A 26,793-nucleotide genomic window follows, 5' to 3' on the forward strand; every position below is an offset into this window, starting at 1 on the left:
CCCAGCTAACTACAGATACCCTGGCCTTTCTGGCTCCTGTCTGGTCTGAGCCAAGAGCCAAGGTTACTGGAGATCTCCGCCCCCACCAAGAATTGCTGGGTCAAAGCTCCAAGAATCAGGCCCCTTAAGCACCCATTGCCTACCAAACTGCTTACCCTAACCCACCCCTCCCTGTCATCCGGCAGTGAAGACTCTGCCATCCCTGTGGCAATGGACGGGCACCGGCTCATCCACACTAATGGCACCCTGCTGCTGCGTGCTGTGAAAGCCGAGGACTCAGGCTACTACACCTGCACGGCCACCAACACAGGCGGCTTCGACACCATCATCGTCAACCTGCTGGTACAAGGTGAGAGCTGACAAGGAGGCAGGTGGGCAGGCGAGCTCTGGTGGGCGCAGGGCCTGAGAAAGGGCTGGGGACCCCATCACATGAGACAGGGTTATTGAAAGGAAGACATCCAGGCAGGGCACGGGGTGATGTGGGGTGGCCTTGGAGGAGCAGGTGTACTGATGGAGGCAGAAGAGGAGTGCCCAGAGTGTGTCAGAGCCAGTGCCCTTCCATGCACACCTATCCCCACCCCAATGCCCATGGTGTCTCAGAGTACCCTCTGCTGAAAGCTGGTGGCTTCCCCTTCACAGTCCCCCCGGACCAGCCCCGCCTCACTGTCTCCAAAACCTCAGCCTCGTCCATCACCCTGACCTGGATCCCAGGGGACAATGGGGGCAGCTCCATCCGAGGTGAGGAGGATCCTGGAGAAGGAGGGGAAGGAATTCTGGGCCCCACGGGCAGGTCCACACTGTTGCCCATCACACACCTCAAGGAGTGACATGGGCTGGGGAGGAGAGGTGGGAAGTTAATACTCAGAGCTACTAAAGGGGTCCTGACCACCACATCTGGGCTGCAGCCTACCTGCCCCCTCACCTCTAGGGAGCTATGGACATGTCTGCTTTCTGCTCTAGAGCTGGATTTCCCAATCTGTCAAATAGACAGATGTCCTAGATCGGTGCCTTACAAGCCTGGATCTGCTTATGGACCCCAGGCAGCAAATTCTGAGTCAGTAAGGCCCCTGGTTGGAGGGGGCAGGGACAGAAGGCTAGGAATCTGCATTTATAGCAAAATCCTAGGAGATGCTACCAGTGCCCCTCAAGAGACCACATGGAGAGCTATAAGGGTTTGCATGGCCCCCTTTTAAGCATCCACACTCTGGCTTTCTGCCTCCTCCCCATGTTGGCTGTTAAACTCTAATACCAAGCAAGAGAAAACCAAATCTATTTAATTTGCATGTACTCCCCCTAATGACTGTGCATGTGGAGGTGTTCTGGGCTGAATTTTGAGTCTCTCTCAAGCCCTGCCCAGCCCCAGCTGAGCCAAGCACACCTCCCTGCAGGCTTCGTGCTACAATACTCAGTGGACAACAGCGAGGAGTGGAAGGATGTGTTCATCAGCTCTGGTGAGCGCTCTTTTAAGCTGGACAGCCTCAAGTGTGGCACGTGGTACAAGGTGAAGCTGGCAGCCAAGAACAGTGTGGGCTCCGGACGCATCAGTGAGATCATCGAAGCCAAGACCCACGGGCGGGGTGAGGCCTGGTGTTGGAAAGGGGGTGAAATAGTGGCCCTGGAGGAGGCAGGGAGGATGAAGGAGCCCAGGGACAGAAGTGGGATATGACTGGGATAAGGAGGTAGGGCGTAGGACACAGGGGGACTGAGGAACCAGACTGAAGTCCTGAGAATGAAATCAGCACCATGGACAGGATGATCCCATTCCCCTTGGGCGGCACCTACTGGCCCTCCACTTTTCTCCACTCTGCACTCTTGGGGCCTCTTTCCAGGTCCCAGCTTGTCTTCCCTATGCTCCCTAGGGCATCGCCAACCCACTTGTGCCACCCATTGGTCCCTGGGACCCTGACAGCCTTGTTTGCTCCAGGACAATCCTCTCCTGCCCTGGGTCTCTCTAATCTCTCTCTCTCTCTCTCTCTCTCTCTCTCTCTGTCTCTCTCTATTTATCTCTCTCTTTCTCTGGCCCACCAGAGCCCTCTTTCAGCAAAGACCAGCACCTCTTCACCCACATCAACTCCACACATGCTCGGCTCAACCTGCAGGGCTGGAGCAACGGGGGCTGCCCCATCACAGCCATTGTCCTAGAGTACCGGCCAAAGGGGACTTGGGCCTGGCAGGGCCTCCGGGCCAACAGCTCTGGGGAGGTGTTCCTCACTGAACTACGAGAGGCCACGTGGTATGAGCTGCGCATGAGGGCTTGCAACAGCGCAGGCTGCGGCAACGAGACTGCTCAGTTTGCCACACTGGACTACGATGGCAGTGAGTCCATAGGAGACGGTGGGAGGGGCTGTGTGAAGGCTGGGCTGGATGGTACCAGGAAAAGTGGTAGAGAGGGAAACACAGGGGGAAAAAATAAGGAAACAGACAGGAACAAAGTCTGGAGGAAAGCCTGGCAGACAGGTGGAGGAGCAGGCAAAGGAAGCAGCAGACTGGCAGCAGGCAGGTCAGTGGGCAGGTGCACCAGTGGCCAATACAGACAGGCAAAGCTCAATGATATTGAAAATGGAGCGTCTCTGATGTCCTTGCTCTCTGCTGCTTAGAGAGATGGGCAGGGCAAGGGAGGTTGACATGTACTTGAGGTCCTGTCTCCACAAATTCTGTTAACACCACAGCACATTACCCAAGAAGTAGCAGGTTTGGGATTTTCATGTGACACGGTGGGTTAAGGCACCACCTCCTGCACCAGCACCTCATATAGGCTCCAGTTCAAATCCCAGCTGCTCTACTTCCAATCCAACTCCCTTCTAATGTACCTAGAAGAGCAGCAGATGATGGCCCAAGTATTTGAGTCCTTGCACCCATGTGCGAGACCCCAAAATATGCTCCTAGTTCCTGGCTCCTGGCTTCAGTCAGGCCCAGCCACAGCCATTGCAGCCATCTGGGTAATGTACCAGCAGATGGAAGATATCTCTATCTTTCTCCCTCCCTCCCTTTAAAATAAATTTTTTAATCTTTAATTTTAACAAATGGCAGCTATGCTGCAACAATAGATACCAAAAGCTTGAAGGCTTAGTCCACTAAAGATTGGTTTCCCACTCTCATAAAGTCCTGTGACACTTCACTGGCCACCATGTCTAGCTGGGTCATCTTGAATATAGAGTGTCCAAGGGCATCAAAAGGCACGTCGGGTCCTCACTGCCTTGGCCTGGAGGCAGCTAGTCATTCTTTGTTTACACCTGGCTCTAATCTGTCTGACCATAAGGGCACAGGGAGAAGTGGTCAAGCGCATGGGTATCTGATGAGCCCATCACAGGTGCCTGCCACTTAGAGACACCTTCACACTGCACGCACATGCATACACACAGAGAGATATGTCAAAGGAACATAAGGCTGAATTCATAGGGGCCCACAGTCACAGGTAAAACCAAGTCTACATGTGTATTAAGAAAACAAAATAAAAGATGTATCAGAAGGGGATGGGCTCAAGCAAGGAAAGCTTCCTGGAGGTGGTGACTTTTAAGCACAGGGAAATTTATCATTGACTAGGCCATGCAGGTACCCTCAGTCAGCAGATACTGTTTGGTCTGTGGAGAGACAGAAGAGAAAGCAGAGTCTTCAGTGGATTTTGTCCCAATTGAGGGAAGAACCTGGGATCCCACTGCCAACTTCTCCCACTACGTTTCTCCTTTTATTCCCCCAACCCCTGGCTGGGCATGGAAATCCAAACCCCTCTGTCCACTCTATGAGCATGGACCCAACCTCAACCAGGCTGGAGACTCTGAGACCCACTAGAATAATTCTCAAACAAAACCAGAAAGTATAGAATATAAAAGCTGCATGGATGTTCACAACTGTTCTGATGGGACCCGAATGCAGGCGAGCAGGGGTTTCGGCTCTCTGGCCCTCAGAGCACTCTATGCCAAGAGATGGGAATCAGAAACCAACAGCATCAGAAGCGGTCAGAGGGCGGGGACTCTGCCCAGAACCTGGCTCACACGGGACACCTGCTTCCCCTGCCCACTCTCCTTCAGGCACCATCCCACCCATCAAGTCTGCTCAAGGCGAAGGGGACGATGTGAAGAAGCTGTTCACCATCGGCTGCCCCGTCATCCTTGCCACGCTGGGGGTGGCACTGCTCTTCATTGTGCGCAAGAAGAGGAAAGAGAAGCGGCTGAAGCGGCTCCGAGGTGGGGGAGCTTCCCGTGGGCTCCCAGAGGGGGCGGGGTTGACTTTTAGCCACACTAGCCATCCTTCCCTGATCCACAGCTCCTTCTGGACACAGGAGAATGCCTGTATGCCCATATGGAAGGGCTGCCGTCAAACCTTCTGAACCTCCTTGACCAGTTTACTGTTTTCTCTCCTATCTCCTGGGACTTGGTACCTGGTTCAGTCAGAGATGACAGTTAAAGGTGCACACTGGCAAAACCATGTTGTGTATTAAAACACTTGAACTTTTCCATGGTGGTAAATAGGTGTTCCTCCCTTGCACCTTAACTGCTCCTACACAGGATCCCTGAGCCTTTCCTGGGACCCATCCACTAAGGAACAGAACTTCAAGTGGTAGTTAGGTCCCTTGCTTAATTATGGCTGAAAAGTTTTCATGCCATGTTGGACACTAAATATCTCCCTTTTCCAACACATTATATCATAATTTAGAATTAATAGGTTTCACTCACCTCAGTTTTCCCAAGAACTAACGTACAGTGTCTGGCAACTAATAGTTGTTTCACTGATTTTGAAAACATTTATTGAGTCTTCTACATCATGGATACTGCCAGACATTAGACATGTGGAATATGAATGAAGAAGAGCTTGGCCATGTCCTTGCAGAGTTCACAGTCCAATGTGAGAGGTCAGAGGACAAAAGTAGCACAGAAGAGGGAATGATTGATATTCTTTAGGGCATTCAGGGATTTGGTGGCCAGACAAAAGGATTGTTGGATGACTGATGGATGGACAGACAGGTGAATGATTGGATAGATGATTGATGGATGGATGGATGAGTGTTTAGATGAGTGGGTGGAAGGTTGGGTAATTGGATCATTGACTAGGTGGTTGAATGTAAAGACATGCAGATGGAAGAATGCATGTACGGTTGGATGCATAAATAAGTAAGTGAATAGATGAATAGGTAACTAAATAGATGGAGTGGTTATATGATTGGATGGATAGTTAGATGGTAAATGGATCAATTAATAGTAGGGTAAAGAGTCTACAAGTGGAAGGATGGATGAATGAATGTTGGATAAAAGGCTGCACAGATATTGAGGTGGATGCTAGGATGGATAGGTGGTTATATGGATATATATTTTTATATATGATTATATGGACAGATGGTTGGATGAATAGATGCGTTCTCTGCATATGTATGTATATGATTATATGAAGTTGTACAGATGGGTCAACGGATGAATGGATGCATAGATGTATTGATGATATTTTAATGGACAAATAGATGGTAAAATGGCTAGATGGCTGTATGATTAAATAATAGCTGAAATGGTGGGATGATTGGATGAACAGTTGGATGGTACCATGGATAGTTGGAGGGAGGTTTAACATATAAATTAAAAAATGATTGGATGGATGTTTAATGCATGGTTGAATTGATGGATGGATGTTTGATGGATGATTAGATGGTTGATTGGCTGGACTGATGGTTGGATCAATGGATAGATAGATGAATGAACAAGTGGATGATAAACAAATGACTGGGCAGATTAATGGATAATCACATGGATTATCCATTGAGTGGATGCACGGTTGGGTGATGTTATCAGTGGTTAGATGGATTGATGGACAGTAGGATGAATGGATAATTGGATAGGTAGGAGAATGGGTAGATGGTTAGATAAGCGGATGGATAGATGACTGGATGGTTGGATGCATAAATGCAACTATCAGAATTCCTTTTGATAGATAATCCTCAGCTATTAAAGATATAATGAAATAACTTGACCCTGGATTTTCCTCTCATCTAAAGTCCTAACCCAAGAGCCCTGATCCTCCTATTCAAACCACCTGTGAGTTAAAGCAAGAACTCCCACATTCATCCATGGATCTTTTGGGAACAGATGCTCTAACAGGGGTGAAATCTCTTGGTTAACATTAGTGTTTAGTAATCTGGGACATTACATAAACCATCATTACTTCAGTCTTAACTGTCACCTCTCCCAAATAGATAACTGAGGGTTGATCCTCCAGTGGTGCCTGTTTCCAGCCAGCCAGCTATGGCGTCTTGTTCAATCAGTCAACTCACAAAGCAGATGGGGCAGTTCCAATGCACCCTCTCCTTTGGGAAGGACATCCCTATCAGGTGGAAATTTGAGGAAAGGAAAGAGACCTGAACCAGGCCCTGTATTGGAAATAATGAAAGCTCATCCTCTTTTGGACTATTCTGTAGATCCCTACACGACTCACTCTGCTTTCTTGGGGTTAAATCTCTCGTCCTGTCTTAAGAAAGTCTCCCAGCTTGTTCCCTGTGCCTTTTTCAATCAGCATCCTGCTCAAACTCCATTCTCACCCAGCATCCCCCCTCTACTGTTTTGCAGATGCAAAGAGTTTGGCAGAAATGTTGATAAGGTGAGTATCACAGAGCTGCTTCCTCTGTCCTCCCCTCCTTCTTCTCCCCTGCAGGAGACACAGAAGCCTCGCGGTGTGCTCCCAGAGCTGGAGACGGGCCGCTAAGATCCCCTGTCCTGCAGAGCCCCCTCCCCCAGTCCCTTATGGCTGCTGAGCCACCCACCTGCAGTCCTTCTCCCCACAGCAAGAACAACCGCAGCTTTGACACCCCTGTGAAAGGGCCACCCCAGGGCCCACGGCTCCACATTGACATCCCCAGGGTCCAACTGCTCATCGAGGACAAGGAGGGCATCAAGCAGCTGGGTGAGTGACAGGCTCCCGGGACACTGTCCTGGTCTGGATGATGACAAGCCATGGGGAGGCAGCCCCCAGCCTCAGGGCAGTGCCCAGGGCTCTAGCAGCAGTCCCATCCAGGACTCTAGGACAACCTTGAACTCATCACAGCTTCTCTCAAGGGCTGAGTTTCTTCTTCTAGCCAATGGAACTCAACCTTGGTTAAAAAAACAAACAGGAACTTATAAAGAGAGACCAACGACTGTCCTTTTCCCCCAGGAGATGACAAAGCTACCATCCCTGTGACGGATGCTGAGTTCAGCCAAGCTGTCAACCCACAGAGCTTCTGTACTGGAGTCTCCTTGCACCATCCAGCCCTCATCCAGAGCACAGGCCCCCTTATCGACATGTCTGACATCCGGCCGGGAACTAGTACGCATGATCCTGGGAAGAGGGGGGCAGCTATCCTCCCATGCAGGGAGGCCTGGGCCCAGCCTGGAGCAGTGGTGATGTCTGGGGGAGGGAGAAGAGGAAAGGAAGAGAGCAGACTGGAATGGAAAGGAGCATTGGGGTCATATCTGAAGAGCTGGATTGCAGAACACACTGGCCAAGACTCTGGGCACATCTCTAGGCTCATCTCCCTTGGGCCTTAGCTTCCTTTCCTGGGAGACTTGGGTGGGTTGGCTGTTTTTGCTTGCCAAAGGTCTTCACCTCTAGCAGGGGGACTGGGAACATAGGGGTGACTGCATCAAGGGCTGCAGCATATGAACAGGTAGTCAGGAAGCAGGAGAGAGCACCCCACTCTTCTGTAGGAGGAAGGCACACACTGGGCTGGTGAGAGGACCAGAAGAACACTGTCTACTGTCCCCACACATGGACTCAGCTGCTCCCCTCCCCTGAGCCCAATGCTATGGTCAGGAGTGACAGCATGGCCAGCAAGCACATCCATGGAAGCTTCTGTGGCCACTTCTTCCTCCCCTATGGCTCCCCAACCCTTCCTCCTGACAAGTGCCAGCCGCTGAGTGGAGCCTCCTGGCTGGACAGTGCAATCTTTTGCTTTACTCCACACAGATCCAGTGTCCCGGAAGAACGTGAAGTCAGCCCACAGTACCCGGAACCGCTACTCAAGCCAATGGACCCTGACCAAGTGCCAGGCCTCCACACCAGCCCGCACCCTAACTTCTGACTGGCGCACTGTGGGCTCCCAGCATGGTGTCACGGTTACCGAGAGCGACAGCTACAGTGCCAGCCTGTCCCAGGACACAGGTGTGCCGGGGCCCTGCCTGCATCCTATCCACTCTCTTCTGGTTCCCCGTCTCCTTTCACCACCTCCCATTCCATTCTGAAATGCCAAACCTCCACACTGCAATCACTTTCCCTCCCAGCTGGCCACTGACCCACGATGTAGCTGGAACGCAAATGCCTCGCTTCATGGAGCTCTGCTGGGTCAATGATTTCATGTTGTTTTCTCCATCAATTAAAAAAAAAAAAAGTCAGGAAAAATAGGACATTTATTGAAGAGTGGGCTGAACATTCCAGAGAATTGTGCTTATTTTAAAAGAAAATAATATTTGTTTGTTATTTAAAAGGTAGAGAAACAGAGAGAGATCTATCTGCTGGCTCATTCCCCAAACGCCTGTGGCAAATGGGGCTTGGTCAGGACAAAGTAGGGAGCTGGGAACTCCAACCAGGCCTCCCACAAGCATAGCAAGGGATCCAAGTTCTTGGGCCATCATCACTGCCTCCCAAGGTCTACATCAGCAGAAACATGGAACCCAGTGTGGAGCTGGGTCTGGAACCCAGGCACTCCAGTATGGAATGTGGATGTCCCATAAGGCCTGTTAACTGCTACACCAAGCCCCTTATGCCCCCTGGTGCTGATTTTCAAGAATGGCTATTCCACCCTTCCTTCACCATCTTGCTTCTGCTAGCACTGCCACCCTTCTCAGCCAGGAACAGATCTCCTGCGCCTGCTTTCCGTTGGCTGAGGGCTTAGGCACAGGGAAAGTGCTCAGTGTGCTCTTGTTGCCTCCCCCTCCATAACCCACCCCTTTCCTCTGAACTCCGTCCCCTTCCACTGTCCACAGACAAAGGGCGGAACAGCATGGTGTCCACCGAGAGTGCCTCTTCCACCTACGAGGAGCTGGCGCGGGCCTACGAGCATGCCAAGCTGGAGGAGCAGCTGCAGCATGCCAAGTTCGAGATCACTGAGTGCTTCATCTCAGACAGCTCTTCTGATCAGATGACCACAGGCACCAACGAGAACGCCGACAGCATGACGTCCATGAGCACGCCCTCGGAGCCTGGCATCTGTCGATTCACCGCCTCCCCACCCAAGCCCCAGGATGCTGACCGGGGCAAAAATGTGGCAGTGCCCATCCCCCACCGGGCCAACAAGAGTGAGTGCTCAGACTATCCCCCCCCCTTCACTCCTGTCCCCTGGTATGCCCCTGAACCTCAACCACAGGAGCCCTGGCTAGCTCCCAGCCTGGCTCCTCAGCAGTGCAGCATACAGCAGAGGGCCGGACAGTAGAAGCAAGCAAATGCATGTCCTGGCCCCACCTCCTAATGTCCCTTGGGGACATTGGACAAGTTGTCTACCCTCTCTGGACCGAATATCCTCATTTGTAATATGCAAATGATAGTATCCACATTTGCCTTGTCATATGGGCATTGAGAATGACGGCCACCCCTTCAGCTGAAGCTATACTGGGAAGGAGGGAAAGTCTTCAAGAGGTCAGCCACCCAGACAGGGGCTTTCCAGTCTCAGTGCTCTTTGAACTTGGGCTAGACCCAAGGGAACAATCCTGGCAACTAGGCTATCTCATGGTAGACAGTGACCAAGGCTGCCTGGGACCCAGGCGCTTCCAGGAGCCTGGTCAGAGCAGGGCAGAGCTAGAATTACCAACAGATGCTCACCCACAGACCTGGGAGTCACAGCACACATGGTCCCAACAACATGGAGTCTGGTCTGTGTGGCCATGCTAGTGAGGCAGGGTACGGGCAGACACATCTAGAGAACGGTCTAGCATAATGGGAAGTACCAGAACTTAAGAGACTGACAGGTACTGCGCCCCCACACACAGTCCAGGGGCTGATGTGAGGACTAACTGAGGCACCCTAAGGAAAGCACCACAAGCATGGGTGTCAAGAGATGGCAGCAACGGTATCAGTCAGGATGCAAAGGTCCTGGGGGCAGATCAAGGACCAGCAAGAGGCCGGCGCAGAGGTAGAGAGGTGGAACTGCCTGCAGGCTGTTGTGGAAAGGGGCAGGGCCTTACTAAGAAGGCAGAATCTGACAGGGCAAGAGTGAGCAATATCCCTTCCTCCTCATCAGGCCCAGAAAAGTTCGTACAAGTCTTTGGCTCTAGCAGTAATGAGCTCTCTGTGGTGTGAGGCTGAGCAGCCCTAGGTGACCAGTGAACAACAAGTGTCTGTCTGTCTGTGTGTGTGTGTGTGTGACTTATTTATTTGGAAGGCAGAGTTAGAAAGAGAGGGGGAGAGGCAGAGAAATCTTCCATCCACTGGCTCACTGCCCAAATGGCCACAATAGCCAGGCTGAAGCCAGGAGCCAGGAACTCCATCCGGGTCTTCCACAGCAGTAACACAGAGTCAGCACTCTCTTTCCAGGCGCATTAGCAGGGAGCTGGATCAGAAGCAGAGCAGCCGAGACTCAAATCGGCGCTCCAGAATGGGATAGCAAGTTGGCAGGTGATGATTTACGATGCTCTACCACCAGGCCGGCCCTTACACCAATTCACTGTGTGCCCCAGCCCTGCCTGATGCACTTGGCACATTTAATCTCGTTCACTCCTCACAATGACCCTGAAGGGAATATTCCCACTTCACAGATGAACAAGTCAAGGATAAGACCAGTAAAGGCTTTGGTGGGGTGTGGGGGGTGTGTAGGGTTGAACCAACTGACTTCCCAGCTGCGCCCACTAACGCCCCACACTCCTGCCATTCCAGGTGACTACTGCAACCTGCCGCTGTACCCCAAGTCGGAGGCCTTCTTCCGGAAGGCAGACGGGAGGGAGCCCTGCCCCGTGGTCCCACCCCGCGAGGCCTCCATCCGGAACCTGGCTCGGACCTACCACACCCAGGCTCGCCACTTGACCCTGGACCCTGGCAGCAAGCCCTTGGGCCTCCCGCACCCGGGGGCCCCCGCTTCCACTTCCACAGCCACCTTACCTCAGAGGACTCTGGCCATGCCTGCCCCCCCAGCCGGCACGGCGCCCCCAGCCCCTGGCCCTGCACCTGCTGAGCCCCCCGCCACCACTGCCACCGCTGCCCCCAGCGCTGCCCCTCCGGCCCCCAGCACCGAGCCTCCGCGGGCCGGGGGCCCACACACCAAAATGGGGGGCTCCAGGGACTCACTCCTCGAGATGAGCACATCGGGGGTGGGGCGGCCTCAGAAGCAGGGAGCCGGGGCCTACTCCAAATCCTACACCCTGGTATAGGGCACCCCTACCAGAGAGCGCCACCGCCTCGGCTGTCTTCCCCACATTTATTTATACTGGACTGAGAGACACGCACCCAGCCACGGCAGAAGGCACCTGCCCAAGTCATGAACGCCTGTACATAGAACTCTTTTGTACAAATGAAGCTATTTTCTTCTTCTTCTCCATGGAGCCAGGGCACAGAATTTGATCGACCCCTACTCACCCCTGCACCCGTCTCCGTCCTTCCGTAAGTGAGGGGAGATATATGCCGATATAGAGGCAGCCAAGCTATATGGCCATATATTTCTCACACCTTCTCAATTTGAGACAGAGGCACAAAGACTCAGCCACGTTCGCCCTTCCAGGCACCCCCTCTCCGGCCCAGGCGGTTTGCACCAAAACCGCCATCTCAGCTCGGAGACACTGCATGCGATTTTACTGTTCCAAGAAAACCAGGAGTTGCTTCAATTTGCAGATGCTTATGTGTTAATACCTTTTTCTATGAAAAAAGACCCAGCGCCGTGTGCAATAAAGGTTATGTTTCTACTTCGTGGCGTGTTTCCCGGTGGGGGAAGGAGCGGCATTCCTCCTCAGCACCCTAGGACCCCCTACTCCACTCTCCCACTTCCTCCACCCCAGGCTTCCAGTGTCTTCAGAGATTTCCAGCCAGCCAAGCCTCAGGCTTTCAGCCTAGCACCAGGGACTCTCTAAGCCCCATCTCCTCCCTTATCAGCAGAAATGTGAGGTCTGAAGCTGGGGGCTGTGGCCAGCAGAGGTGGGAGGGAGATGTTTGCAGAGAATTGTTTGTGTGGGAATGGGGACCTCACCCGGGACCTCACCTGGTTCCCAAGGTGTCGGCATGCCACAGCGCCTTGGCATCTTGAGGAGGGGCAGGTGAGCAAGAGACCACCAGAAACACACAGAGGAGAGAGACACAAAGGGCAAGAGACTAGCAAAAACCCACGGGCGTGAAGTTCATGGTCACGGGAGAGGGGATGAATAGGAAGTGCACCCAGGAAACGCACGGCGGGGAGGGGGTGCTGAGCAGGGCTGAGTAGCAGACGGAACCCGGACGCACGGAAGGTAAGTGGGGACCTACTGAGAGGAAGAAGTGGGCAGGGGCTGGAAGCGCCGGGGAGGGAGGCGTCTGTGCAGCCCAGTCCCAAGTGGTCACGCACACCAGCTGGCCCCCTGTGACCCCTGACTTTTAGCAGCAGCGGGAGGCACGAGTAACGCCAGGTAAGGTCCGACAGCACCCTCGGAAGGTAGCCCGGAGATTCTGCGCTCCGTGATGGTTCCAAGGCTCGGGGAAGGTAATTCCTGTCGTGGCTCCCACAGCCACGACCCACCCGAGCCATACAGGGCAGCCGCGAAAACGCCCGGCTGTGTTCCGACCGCGGGAGGACAGGGTGCCTCCTAGGACCGCGCGCCATCTGCTGACCACCTCCGGAACTTCAGAGCCAGCGTGAAGACCAAAGGTAGGGAGAACAAACCCAGGATCTAGAGGCCCCCTCTACTCCCACTGCCTGGTCCAGCAGAAACTCACAGCACAGGTCAGACCCCTGCTCCTCTCACTGCTGATTCGGGAGAAAGCTGGGGCTCTCCAAGAGAAGTCAGAGGAGTAACAGGAGGGGAGGGCTCAAGTCTGACGGTCACGACACCCACGACCCACTTTTCAAACTACGGCTTCCTGCCGACGCAGAGGCCGCAGTGATGGCTCAAGGGATTGGGTTCTTGCCACCTATGCGGCAGCTCCCGTACATTCCCGGCTCTCAACTTCAGCCTGCTCCTGCCCCAGCTAATGTGGGCTGTGAGGAAGGAACCCAGCAGATGGGAGCTTCCCACTCTGTTCCTCTGCAGCATTTTGGTGCAAGGAGTTAGGCCATTAAGCCACTGCTTGTGATACCAGCCTCTCATGACACAATGCGAGTGCTGAGTCTTGGCTACCCTGCTTCCAGTTCAGCTCCCTGTAACAGCAGCAGACGACAGCCCAAGCACTTGGGCCTCTAACCCACAGGGGAGGCCGGAATGGCGTTCCCGGCTCTTGGCTTCAATTTGGCACAACTTTGACTATTGCAGCCATTTGTGGATGAAAGATCCCTTCTAGGATCCGGCATAGTAGCCTAGTGACTAAAGTCCTCGCCTTGCCTGGACCAGGATCCCATATGGACACCGGTTCTAATCCCAGCAGCCCTGCTTTTCATCCGGCTCCTGCTTGTGGCCTGGGAAACCAGTCGAAGATGGCCCAAAGCCTTGGGATCCTGCACCTGTGTGGGAGACCTGAAAGAAGCTCATGTTTCCTGACTTCGGATCAGCTCAGCTCTGGCCATTGCAGCCACTGCGGGAGTGAATTATCAGATGGCAGATCTTTCTCTCTGTCTCCCCTGCTCTCTGTGTGTCTTACTTTTCCACAAAAATAAAATAAATGTTTACAAATAAAAAAATCTCTCCTATCTCTCTATCCCTTCCTCTCTCTGCCAATCTGTATATGTGAACAAATCCTTTAAAAATAAAGGAATAGAACCCCCACACAATAGCATAGTAGTTAAAATCCTTGCCTTGCACGCGCCGGGATCCCATATGGGTGCCGATTCTAATCCCAGCGGTCCTGCTTCCCGTCCAGCTCCCTGCTTGTGGCCTGGGAAAGCATTTGAAGGTGGCCCAAAACCTTGAGACCCTGCACCCATGTGGGAGACCCAGAAGAGGTTCCTGGCTCCTGGCTTCAGATTGGTGCAGCACCGGCCATTGCGGCCACTTGAGGAGTGAATCACTGAACGGAAGATCTTCCTCTCTGTCTCTCCTCCTTTCTGTATATCTGCCTTTCCAATAAAATAAATAAATATTTTAAAAATATAAATAAAAATAAATAAATCTTTAAAAAAATCAAAGAACAAGAAAAGATGGAGATGAACTTCAGATTCATGTGTCTGACTCTCTAATGACACGCTTCAGTTCTTCCCCAAGGATGCCGCTCGGGGAGGCGTCCACCAGGGACAGGTGAGCAAGCAGGGCTCACAGGCAGCTGAGCAGCTGATGCAGACTCATCAGTAAGTGGTTGAGGTAGACCCACCGACATGAGGAGCTGGATGAGAGTGGGTGGAGGCTCCGGGGTACTTTCCTCTGGTGAGGGTGCTGGTGATGGGGGAGCAATTCAGCTCTGGGGCTGGGGAGGGACTGTAAGGAAAGGCTTGGCACCAGAGGAAGACAGTGTGGAAAGAAGGGTCTAGGAGAAGTCACAGAAAGTGAAACATAGCACTGGTGCCATGGCACAGTGGGGAAAGCTGCCACCTGCAATGCCTGTACCCACGTGGGCATGGGTGTGTCCAAGCTTCTCTTTTCTGATCCAAATCCCTCGCTGTGGCCTGGGAAAGCACTGGAAAACAGCCCACATGCATCAGCCCCTACACTCATGTGGGAGACTTGAAAGAAGCTCCTGGTTCCTGGCTTTGGACCAGTCCAACTCCAACCATTTGGAGAGTGAACCATTTGATGAAAGCTGTTTCTTTCGCACACTGTGTGTGTGTGTGTGTGTGTGTGTGTAACTCTGCCCTTCGAACAAAAAAATACTGAGAGAAAGAAAGAAAGAAAGAAAGAAAGAAAGAAAGAAAGAAAGAAAGAAAGAAAGAAAGATAGGTGTATTGATCTAATGCGTGTTCCCCTGAGCTGGCCCCCCCCACGTAATTCATGGGGCCTGCAAGTTCAGCGGGAGGTGTACAAAATCCCCCCATTTTCCTTTGCTAAAATTCGCTTATCTCAGTACGTTCTTCAGCTATGACACAGCCTGCCTGTGTGAGCAGCACAGGAGCTAAGGCACAGTCAGTGGGGCTGCCACTCCTCCCCAGCTACCCCCGGCTAGAAGCCGCTGAGCTGCGACACAGCGTGATCATCTTCTACCTCACCTTTGTCCCCTGAAGACAAGCCCATGGGTTATCCACAAGGACCTTGGCTGTCAAAGTGGCACATGCAGCAACCAGGGATGGTGAGAGGTGGGCATTCCTTGGGCCTCACCCCACAACTACATCTCAGAACCTGCAGGAGTCTGTTGGCACAGCACTCTGCAAGGCCTTCAGCCATGGCTCCATTCTCCTGTCTCACCTACAACCAGGGCTACCCTTGTGAATTTCACACTTGGCCTGTCAGGTTCAAAACAGAGATTCTCTGCTCTCACCCATCCTAACGGGCTCAAACCCTGCTGGCTGGCAGCCAGGGCATTGGAATGTTGATAGTAATGAAAGGTACAGAACCTAAAACCTGCCGTCATGAAGTGTGCAATTCGGCAACTTTGAGCACATTCACCTTATTGAGCGCCAACACCAGTATCCACTTCCACAACTTTTTCAGCCAACATAGAAATTCTACTACACTGATCAGTGATTTCCCAGCATGGCCCCCAGCAGTCCCTGGAAAGCTCCAGCCTGTTTCCTGTCTCTATGCATGAGCCTTTTCTGGACACCTCTTGTAAACAAATCCATCGGCATTTGTGCTCCTGTGGTCAGTTTACCTGTGTCCTCCAGGCTCCTATCTGTTGCCGCATGCATCTCGCTTCTGGTTAAGTCTGAATGACATCTCGCTGCATGGCCAGCTCACCTTGTCTTTGTCCATTCGTCTGCTGGTGGACCCTGGGGTTGCTTGCATTTGGTGCTACTATGCACACTGCTGCTGTGGGGAGTGCAAGCAGCTATTTCAGTCCCTGCCGAACATTGTCTTGCGTCCAACCCCAGGAGCAGATACCAGTGTCACAAGCAGAGGCTTAGCCTGTACGCCATGGTGCCAGCCCCTGCATTGGTCATTTTTTTAAATTAACTTATTTGAAAATCAGAGAGAGGAGTGGGGGAAGGAGGATTTGAGGAGAGAGATCGTTCACCCCCTGGCTTATTCCCTAAATGGCCACAATAGCCAGGGCTGGGCCAGATAGAAACCAGAAGCTTCTTCCAGGTCTCCCATGTGGGTGCAGGGTCCCAAGGACTTGGGCCATCCTCTGCTGCTTTCCCAGGCCACACACAGGGAGCTAGACGGGAAGTGAAACAGCTGGGACACAAACCAGAGCCCATACAGGATGCCAATGTCACAGACAGTAGCTTTTCCCACTATGCCACAATGCCAGACACCTGCATTTTTGACAAGATAGATGATACCCAAGAATGTGTTTATTCCTTAGACACCAGAAGCACTCCCAGTGACCTGCAGTGAGTGAGCCAGGCCCAGGAACAGCACCAACCCTGTGGGACCCCTCTTGTCCTCAAGGGGCCCAGCCTCCCATGTACATGCAAATGGACAGAGACCTAAGCAGGAAAGCCTTAGGGGAGAGGGGCTTGGGAAACAGCAGACTTGACCAGAATCTCCCAAAGCCTCCTGCTCCTTCCCCACAGTGCTCCTGGGAAGTGGCTACCCCTCCCAGGACTGTAGTCCCACGCCTTCTGGCTTCAAGAAGGGAGCCATCTTGAGTTCTGATCAGTGGTATGTGGCCTATGAATCTCCCCAACCACGTTCTGCACTCTCCAATTGGGTATCAGTGTCCACGGTGAGCACAGGAGCTGCCGACAAAAGACAGCCAGGCATCTGTGCACAACACCGGACACCCTCACCCCACCAGTACCTCCTGGACTGATGACAGTGAGAAATCAATTGCAAGGTAATAACAGCCACTGAGATCTTAGAATTTAGCTTGGCGGTGGCTCCGAACCAGCCTTCCTTGGGTAGCAGAGGAAGGGAACCCAGCTCCCCAGGGGCATCTTCCCTCCATGGTTCAGGTCCAGGGCACCTTCTCCTCTGCTACTCTCTCTCCCTCTACCTGTTAGATTCGTATGCAGGACAAGGGTTGAGAAACAAGGACCAGTGAGCTCAAACAGGAGGCAGACACCTGTGGACTGTAAAAGAGAAGGCTGGGAGGATCTGGACTGGAGCCCCGAGTCAGGGCTTCATCCTTCCTCCCAAAGCCAAGTCCTCTTATAGACATTGGCAGCAATTCTCTGGGGCAGAAGCTGCCAGCTGTATATGCCCCTGGAAATGCTCCAGGCTTGGTTTTAAAGATCTATTGCTTGTTTGTTTGTGTTGGAAAGGCAGGTTTACAGACAGAAAGATCTTCCATCCGCTGGGTCACTCCCCAAGTGGCTGCAACAGCCAGAGCTGAGCCAAGCCAAAGCCAGGAGCATCTTCTGGGTCTCCCACGCGAGTGCAGGGTCCCAAGGCTTTGGGCCATTCTCTTCTGCTTTTCTTTTCTTTTTTTTTTTTTCTTTTATTGAAATGTCAGATATATAGAGGGGAGGAGAGACAGAGAGAAAGATCTTCCGTCCTATGATTCACTCCCCAAGTGACTGCAATGTCTGGTACTGCGCCAATCCAAAGCCGGGAGCCAGGAACTCTTCCGGGTCTCACACGCGGGTGCAAGATCCCAATGCTTTGGGCTGTCCTCGACTGCTTTCCCAGGCCACAAGCAGGGAGCTGGATGGGAAGCGGGGCTGCCGGAATTAGAACCGGCGACCATATGGGATCCTGGTGCGTTCAAGGCGAGGACTTTAGCTGCTAGGCCACCACGCCGGGCCCCTCTACTGCTTTTCCCTTAAGCAGAGAGATGGAAAGGAAGTGGAATAGCTGGGATACAGACCACTGCCTCACATGCAAGGTGAGGATTTAGCCACTAAGCTATCACACTAGGCCCCAGGCTTGGCTTTAATGCCTGCAAGAATCAACCTTCCAGGACTCCAAGACAACTTCAAGGTTAGCTGATTTGAGCTCCCATCTGGATCTTGAATTCCCCTTACTACCAGCAGAGATGTCTGACCTCCAGAGCCACCACCCTTCATTATGTTCTCTGTGAGTCCCCCCATAGTCCATGCATGTGAAACCCAACCCCCAAAGTCTCTTATGAGCAGAACTGGGGGGTGGTTGGAACCCTTGGCAGATTTGCAGGAGCAGATGGGGTCATGAGGCAGGTACTCTATGGTGGTACTAGTAGATTCCTGAGAAGGGGGAGAGAAACCCTGAGCCAGCAGGCTGGCCGTGTCTCACCAGGTGGTGCTGCAGCCAGAAGGCCCGCACCAGGTGCCATACAGATGGCGGTGCCATGCTCTGACAGCCCAGCCTCTGGAACAGTGAGCCAAGTCAGCACTGAGCTTTATTATAAATGACCTCTTAGTTTAACACTGTTACAGAAATAGCAACGGGATGAAGGCACCTGCGGATGAAGTATTCCTTGCTTCCCAAGCCAACACGTTTCTCTTGTAGACAGTTCTGCCACTCATGCCCCCTGGCATGAAGCATGTGCCATCCCAGAAGGATGGGCGCAGGAGTAGTGGGGGAGGAGGAGTGGAGTGGGAAAAGTTGCAGGCAAGATAAGCAAGGCACCAAGCATGGGAAGCAAAGGTGCTCCAGAGTCCTGCTCCCAAGAGGTCTCCCCACATTAGCTAGGGAAAGCTTGTCCCAGAGGACAAGTGCCCTGCTAGCAAGAGGCCAAGGCAGGGCTTGGATTTCTTTCTTTCTTTTTTTTTTTTTTTTTTTTTTTGAAAGATTTATTTATTTTTTTATTACCAAGTCAGATATACAGAGAGGAGGAGAGACAGAGAGGAAGATCTTCCGTCCGATGGTTCACTCCCCAAGTGAGCGCAACGGCCGATTCGAAGCCGGGAACCAGGAACTTCTTCCAGGTCTCCCACACGGGTGCAGGACCCAAAGCATTGGGCCATCCTCAACTGCTTTCCCAGGCCACAAGCAGGGAGCTGGATGGGAAGTGGAGCTGCCGGGATCAGAACCGGCGCCCATATGGGATCTCGGCGCATTCAAAGCGAGGACTTAAGCCGCTAGGCCACCGCGCTGGGCCCAGGGCTTGGATTTCAAAGCCAGACTTTACCAGACCTCCTAGGATCCTTCACAAAAACCCAGGTGACACCTGGGGGACAGGTGTTACTGTGGTGGAAAGAACAGAAGATGTGAGGTCAGACCCCAAGTTTATTGTCCAGTTCTGCAACTCCAGGAAAGTGGCAGACCCCAGCCACCTTGTGAGTTGCTGAGCCCCTGTCCTCAGAAGGGTCCGGGCAGAGGCTGGGCAACAGCATGCATTTTTATAGCACCCTGCAGGGTGCTTCACCCAGTGTGTTCCATTACACAGATGAGCAAACTGAGGCCTCGAGCTGGGAATCACTGCCCAATGAGCCCCCTCCTGACAGTCAACACTGAAACATTGATTTGGTTTTTTTGTTGTTGTTTGTTTGGTTGGTTGGTTGGTTTTGTTATTAATATGAAAGGCAGACATACACGTTACAGAGAGATCTTTTATCCTCTGGTTCACTTTCCAAATGGCCGCAATGGCCAGGGCTGGGCCAGGTCATCACCAGGAGCCCAGAGCTCCAACCAGGACTCCCACTCCTGTGTGGGTGGCACATCTTCCATTGCCTTTCCCAGGCACATCAACAGGAAGATGGATCTGAAGCAAAGCAGTCAATAAGACTTGAAGTGGCACGCATGTGAAAAGTTGGGGACCTAACCCTCAGTGCCACAACACCAAGTCCTTGAACCCAAGCCTTTAGCAGTCATTAATACAGAGCCTTAGGACCAGACTTGGGTCCTGGGCAACGTACGAGCCTGACCACAGGCAGTAAAAGCAGGGCTGCCTCCACTCTTCGCTGTTGCCCCTGTCCAATCCTGGCCCACGTGTCCACAGAGAGCATGCTCGAACCTGTGTCCTGGACTCCTAGGTGTGTACAACTGGCAGGACTGGCTCCCTGTGGGGAACCCATGAGTCTGTTGGCTTTTCACAACCAGGGTGCCTTCTCAAGCCAGCCAAGCCTCCTAAAAAATGTCCCCCTGGCCATCTGTGTGCCCATCATGCCCCGACCCTTGCTGTTCCTCTTGCTGAGAAGGGGAGAGAGATCCTGAGCCAGCAGGTTGGCCGTGTCTCACCAGGTGCTGCTGCACCCAGAAAGCCTGCACCAGGTGCCAGGCAGATGGTGGTGCCACACTCTCAGCCCAGCCTCTGGAATGGTGAGCCAAGTCAGCATTGAGCTTTTGGATCAGTTGCTGAATTCTCCATGGTGATGAAGACAATAATACCTGACATGTACAAACCCTGTGTGCTAAGTACTGTTCTGAGAGCTCCTTGTGTCCTTACAACCACTTTATGGGCCAGGTTCTACCACGAACCCTATGTTACAGGTGTGAACACTGAGGCCCTAAGGGGCTGATCAAGGGCCCTTGTCTGATTCAGACCCTCTCTGCCTTTAACCCTGACAGTGGGATTCCCCCGTGTGCCTCTGCTTCCTGCCAGAGCTGGGGAGGCGCATTGCTTCAGGAGAGGAGGCAGAGGCCGGGCTGCACTGCTGCTGACCCACAGCCCATGCTGTCACGCAGAAGTGTTCCCAGTCATCTTGTCCCAAGCTTGCCTCTGGGAAAAACGGCGGTTGCTGGGCGATGTAGGACAGGGTAAGGTGACCCCAAGTCCACAACTGAGCCTCCAGGAACATGAGACAAGCTTTCTAGGCCACAGTGGAGCTGAGGGCTGGTGCATGCATGTGTGTGTAGACATGCGCATGTGCAGGTTCAGGCCCATCCCAGAATGCGCTTTCCGAAGCGGAGTCCCCATCATTTCCACCTCCTCCTCCCTCCTGATTAGAAATTTTGACTGACTCCAAATCGCAGGCTGCTCGGTGCAAACATCAGCCATCCCCAGCTCTGCCTGATGAGAATAGGACAGCAGCACCTCCCGCTTCCCTCAGAGGAATGGTGATGTGTCCCATCCTCAATCAAGGTTCCCATTTCCATGAACTTGCCTACTAGAAACAAGGTCACTGCTGGAGTGTGCGCTGGTCTGTGTGAACCATCTGCTTGTGGGAATGAAAAACCAAGAGGGCATGGTTCGGTTTGCAAGCCAAAGACAACTGGGAAGGGGCAGGCACTGGGAAGCAACTAAGATGCCACTGGGGATGCCCATACCCCACATTGCAGAGCTTGGTTGGAATGCCAGCTTTTCTGCTGATGCACATCCTGGGGGGGTGGCAGATGATAGCTCAATTAGTTGGGTCCCTGTCACCCAGTGGGGGATCTGGATGGAGAATCTGGCTCCTGGCTCACTACTGGGGACATCTGGGCCATGAACCAGCAGATGGGAGATCTTTATCTTCGTTTCTCTGCCTTTCAAATCAATTTTTTAAAAAATTCAAAATTGTGTCTTTTAAGAGAAAGAGCTAAAAGTAAAAGCTAGGCCTGTCATCCTTGTGTCATTCTGTATCCTGTGTGACACCTGCCAGAAAGGACTCACTCCACAGGGGAGGCAGGCAGAGAGGCGGGGAGGAGGCAAAGGGTAACAAGGGGACCTAGCAATTCCACCAGAACCATCCCTTCTCCAGCTCCCACTTGATGGGAGAGGCCCCAGTGGCATGGCCTGCAGGAGGCCAGCTCTCTTCCATCCCCTCCCTGACACACCCCCGTAGCAGGACTCCCACAGCTGCGGAAGCTGAGGCAGCCCCCTGCTCCATGCCTGCAGTGTGAATTTTGCAACTTTGACCACAGAAGACTTGGGCCCAGAAACAGCTTGTTCAAGTGACAGAGCATGAAGGTGGCATGGCCAAAAATAGACCCAGGCACTGTAAGATGAGGGTCACACCCCAACCAGCCATACTGTACCACTGTGGTTTTTTTGTTGTTGTTGTTTGTTTTTTAATGGAAGTTCCTGGAGTGGTGTCAGAGGGCAGAAGGGTCTTTCACCCTTCCCAACATTGCTCCCTGAAGACAATAGGGAACAGTTCCCAAGGGTGCCCCAGGGGGGACCGCCTGCTCCTGCGATCCCAACAGCCCACGTTCCAGCTGCAAAGGGCAATGATCCAGCACTCAGGGCATGCCTTCTTCACCTCTACTTGCCCCCGCTCTCCCCGGGAACCAGTAATCCCTGTGACCTTCAAGGGAGGAACCCTAAATGGTCGGGGACACTGCAATACGAAGCCATGGCAACTCAGAACCTATTTCAAGTAAATATCCTTTCAAAGAGAACAAAAAACTTCTGCCCCTGCTTCCTGAAGTTCCAGGCCGGGGACATCAGGGCACATTCAGCTCTGGTTCCACCTCCAGCGCACACCATCTGTGCCCACTCATGTGACATCTCCGGGCCACTTCCTCCACAGTAAACTGTGAGCAGGCTGAATGAGTGATAGAATCAGGCCCCTGCCACAACTGAGCCTGCATGTGCCCTGCCCAGGAGGGGGTGTGGAACCCTCATAGATGGAATTAGCACTCGCATACCAGATGGAGAGAGGCTGGATTGTCCCCCAACCCCCCCATCCAGGCATGAGGACACCATCCAGAAACAGGAGGCAGCCCCTCCTGGACGCCGACATTGCTGGATCCTGCACCCTGAGCATTCATGGCTGCAGAACCTGGCGAAGTCACCAGCAGTATCCCCGTTAGCCTGAAAGGCCCGTGATTCTGGTCTGCTTGGCTGCATTCTAAACTCCTTGGGGATAGGCAGGGGATCCTTGACTTAGTCCCTTTGTAAACCTCGATCCAGCAGGGTTTTACGCCTCCAGCTAGAAGCCAGTCATCCTGGAAGCCTTTAACCCAGAGAGGCAGTGCTGCTGTTCTGTGAGCTAGGAGGATGGGAGCTGACACCACAGGGGAGCAAGAGATGCCTGGGATGTGAGGTCAAAAACTGTGTGACCTGGGACTCGAGCACTTGAACCCCAGAGCCAAAATGTCCTTCCCCACAAAATGAGGGTACCAACTTACAAGCAATGGCATGAAAATCACCTGGCACCCAGAAGACAGTGAGTGAGCATTTGCTCCCCCCCAACCCACCCTCCTGCTTGCCGTCCTCGCACACTGGCTGGGGCCTTTTGTCTGTCTTTGGTTTATTTCCTTGTGCATGTCTATGAAACCTGGCCCCTCGGCTGGCTCTCACTGCCAGCCAGCATGCTGCTATAAATCCCAGTCTATATGTAGGCCACTCACGGCACTAGAGCAGAAAACCCCACCTTAATGGGGCCACGGAGGACTTGTCTTTCACTTGTTCACATGGCAGGTGCAGGCGACAGATCTCCAGGTGGTGGGAGGGGGACAGTGGTGTGTGGAGGCAGAAGGGGTTAAGGGAGACATGGAGAATGTCAGCCCGTCCCCCCAAAAGAGGCCACATTGCGCAGCGTGTTCTGGGGGTGTGAGGACAGAGTGTGAGCCTCCCCATGTGTAGGGAATCCAGGCACTGAGAGGTCTCTGAGCCTGGGGTTCCTCAACAACAAAGCTGGAGCAGCTACACACCTTGACTGCCTTGCACCGGCGGCGAGCCTGGACACTCAAGGAGAGGTCCGCAAAGGGCAGGCCGAGCCCTGCACACACATGCATACACGTGACTGCCTTGTAGAAAAAGGACCCGCAGACATTTAATTGATGCAGAATACACAGGATTGTCACTGGAGTTGAGCAATTCCAAAGCAGGCACAGTGAGCCAAGTAACAAAATGGGCTTTTTCCATGATGTCAGCGCTGATGCCTACGAGTACCTGAGAGGGTAGAGCAGCCAAGGGTGTCTCGGTTTCTTATTCCACGGCAATGAGATGGGTGGAGGATGGGGACGTGCAGGGAGCTGGCTTCCAGGCCATAGGGAAGCAGGGGCAGCTCCACAGCTTTTCTAAGAGAAATGGAGGCATTTTGTTGAGACCACAGCACAGAGCCCCCAAGAAGCATGCTGCACAGAGCTGGGCCTTCACAGCAGCTGCTGTGCCTGGGACGAGGCCCCTTGCTGCCAAGCTCTGGGAATAGGTGGCCACAGCATCAAAGGCTGGGGCAGGTGGAACAGACAGGAAGAACGGAACTGTGGATCCATGAACACACATGGCCTTTCCCTATGGCTTTTTGGTTTCTCTGGAGGAGCTGTATGCTCAAGACCTGAGATGCTGGCTGGCTCTGCAGAGGAACCCCCAGGGAGAGGAGGGGTGCTCCTGAGCCCCTGAGCAAAGCACAGTGCTTGGGGCAGGGATGGGGGGACGGACAGAGGAGAAGGCAGCAAGGCTTCCTGGGGCACAGCCCCCAGCAGGGCTCCAGTGGCTGAGCCCAATCCTGAGAGGGTAGAAAGAAGAGACAGAGTGCTCAGAGCAGAGCTGTTGGACACAGGGTCTGGCCTCTGCCAGGCTGAGGTATTGGAGATGTGATGTGGTCAGAGGGTGACCGCTGGGCGATTGGGGGTGGGGAGAACATGGCCCTGGCGGATTAGGGACCCCTGGAAATGACTCCAGAAGGATTTTCCCAGACTTGCAAGCAGTTCTCCAACGCTGCCCTCGGGGGTCCAACTCCCCGAGACAACCCCCCAGCCCCAGTCACCTCTCATATTCACTGTTATTCATTCATTGTCAGAGTTGCTACTGTGAAGCTGAGGCCAGAGCTTGTAGAAGTCTGCGTCTCTCCATGTGAGACACACTGCGTGCTCACAGAGGGTGTGGCTTGCCATTTCCAGCCGTGCCTCACCCAGCTCTGGGTCCCCCACTGGGTCCCCCATTTCCTCCAGGCAGGGCCAGCAGCCCAGGATGGGAGGATGTTATATCAGAGGGAGTAAAGTGCAGGCAGCTTGTCAGGCACTCGCTCAGGGTGTGCAGGAGAGGGCTGGGTGGCCTCAGAGCCCAGGTTCAGGCCTCAATAGTGATACACCTTCAGGGTCTTGTCCTCATCGAGGCCCAGCTGTAGCAGGCCCACAGTGGCAGCTGGCTTGGGCACGGAGAAGAGATGTCTGGCCACAAGGTGAAGGAAAACAGCTGAGTCTGTCGCACCAAGGACTGTGAAAGGATGGAGGCGGCAGGAAAGGACACCCCAGGCACCATGCCAGCCACTAGGGCAGAAGGGGGCTGGGCTGAGGGTTGAGGGTCGGGGAGCGGCTGAAAGGATACGACTTGGGGTCATTCCTGAACCGTTCCAGCCACCTGCGGTTGGCTTCAATGATGCCCTGGAAGTTGGTGTTGCCAATCTCAGGGGCCTGGGAATGGGGGCGCTGCAGGAAGCGGAGCTGCTCGCTGCGGAGGAGGGCAGCGTGGAGAGAGTTGGCAGGGGTGTGCAGGAGGGGGCATGCAGCATGCAGCAGAGCACCCCCCCACACACCCCGACCAACCATGACATCCCCTCCGCCCTCTTCCTCCCAATGTGCCAACTGTAGCCTTCCCAGGGGTTATCTTCCACAATTTAGAGCCCTTCTCCTGGCAAGACCTGCCCTTCAGGGCAACACGTGTCAGTTCCCCCCAGGGGAGGGGATGGGCACCCTCTGCCCCCATCCTGGGTGCCTGCTGTCAACCTGAGCTGCAGGTTGCCACCCCTGCCCATTGTCAGCCAACGGCTCCACTGTCCAGTCAAATACTCGGCGCCAGCCTGGCCAAAGGAACAGTTGGGGGTGTTCACAGCTGGGGCCCAAGTGGCGAAGGGGAGGGGAGACCTTTGGCAAGGAGTAAAATGAATAGGGGAAGCTAATCACAGGCTTAAATAATTGCCTGTCTGTCTCCCCGACAGGGTGCTTCTCTCACTCCAGATGTTGCTCAGCAAGACTTTGGGGAAGCTGGGAGTGGCAGGAAGCAGAGAGCTCCAAGACAAGGACAAAGTCCAGGCCCAGGGCAGGAGGGGGCCGCCAAGGACAGCTTCTGGCCCCCAGGGAAGCCGGGCAGCTTCCTGGTGAAGCTAGCTGGGAAAGCCTGGGCCCAGCACCCTGGAAGCACACAGCTGTTGGACTTGACTTTGCTGTGGCTGCAGAGGGCACCTCGGGGTTCTGTGGACTGGGAGCCTTGCCTCTTGGGGCAACAGGACAGGGAGGTATGCTCCCCTCTAAGGGCCCACCTGCCCAGGGTAGCACAGCGAGCAGCTGGAGGTGAGGGCCCATGGAGAGTCTTACCTGGCAGATACATATCCCAGCCTGTTTTCCAGAGGAGGTGGGCAGTTACTGAGCAATGGGATGCCAGCTAGAGACCAACAAGCAATGGGGTTAGCTGATCCAGGCCCTGGCAGCCTTGCTCAGTAACAGCAGCCCCCCACACCAGACAGGCAAGGCAGTGCCCCCAGAAGAAACACACACAAGCAAGCAAAGTTACGATGGTGAAAGACGGGAAGTGTGTCATTTAGGCTGTTTCTAAAAATTCATCTACTTCTCGAGTGGGACCAAAGTGGAAAGCTTTTTGTCTTTGTTTTTCACTTGTTCCCTCAAACGACTGTTGTTACAGCCTTCCCACATGCATTAGGCGGGCTATGGCATCAGAAGTGGCACCTGCAGCCAGGAACCACAGATTTAGGCTCAAATCCCAGGGTGTGGTTCCCTCACCAGGCATCCCAGAGCATAGTACTTAACCAGTTTGAGCCTCAGTTTCATCATCTGTGAAATTGGGAGCTTTATCCCAACCTCAGGGAACCATCAGAAGAACACAATGGGCCCGGCGGCGTGGCCTAGCAGCTAAAGTCCTCGCCTTGAATGCCCCGGGATCCCATATGGGCGCCGGTTCTAATCCCGGCAGCTCCACTTCCCATCCAGCTCCCTGCTTGTGGCTTGGGAAAGCAGTCGA

General features: G+C 53.6%; 2 protein-coding genes across 9 annotated transcripts in view; one reads left to right on the forward strand and one right to left on the reverse strand.

The window, feature by feature from the left end:
* LOC101528871 (cell adhesion molecule DSCAML1) overlaps positions 1–11,761 on the forward strand; it is an 88,258-nt gene extending 76,497 nt beyond the window's left edge. The window contains exons 20-30 of the mRNA XM_004585116.4: positions 186–349; positions 640–738; positions 1,389–1,577; positions 2,029–2,316; positions 4,029–4,184; positions 6,549–6,579; positions 6,764–6,882; positions 7,132–7,284; positions 7,924–8,118; positions 8,940–9,251; positions 10,822–11,761. Of these exons, the coding sequence (XP_004585173.2) occupies positions 186–349; positions 640–738; positions 1,389–1,577; positions 2,029–2,316; positions 4,029–4,184; positions 6,549–6,579; positions 6,764–6,882; positions 7,132–7,284; positions 7,924–8,118; positions 8,940–9,251; positions 10,822–11,312 (2,197 nt within the window). The 3' untranslated portion in view covers positions 11,313–11,761. The remainder of the gene's footprint in view (positions 1–185; positions 350–639; positions 739–1,388; positions 1,578–2,028; positions 2,317–4,028; positions 4,185–6,548; positions 6,580–6,763; positions 6,883–7,131; positions 7,285–7,923; positions 8,119–8,939; positions 9,252–10,821) is intronic.
* A 12,846-nt stretch (positions 11,762–24,607) lies between these two features.
* CEP164 (centrosomal protein 164) overlaps positions 24,608–26,793 on the reverse strand; it is a 71,766-nt gene continuing 69,580 nt past the window's right edge. For all 8 annotated transcript variants that reach the window (XM_058663858.1, XM_058663856.1, XM_058663855.1 and 5 more), the window contains 3 exons: positions 26,133–26,199; positions 25,147–25,269; positions 24,608–24,989 (listed from right to left, as the gene is read on the reverse strand). In XM_058663858.1, coding sequence (XP_058519841.1) covers positions 24,896–24,989; positions 25,147–25,269; positions 26,133–26,199 — 284 coding nt within the window. In that variant the 3' untranslated portion in view covers positions 24,608–24,895. The remainder of the gene's footprint in view (positions 24,990–25,146; positions 25,270–26,132; positions 26,200–26,793) is intronic.

The sequence above is a fragment of the Ochotona princeps genome, chromosome 4 (genome assembly GCF_030435755.1).
Source record: "Ochotona princeps isolate mOchPri1 chromosome 4, mOchPri1.hap1, whole genome shotgun sequence".
NCBI classification, from domain to species: Eukaryota; Metazoa; Chordata; class Mammalia; order Lagomorpha; family Ochotonidae; genus Ochotona; species Ochotona princeps.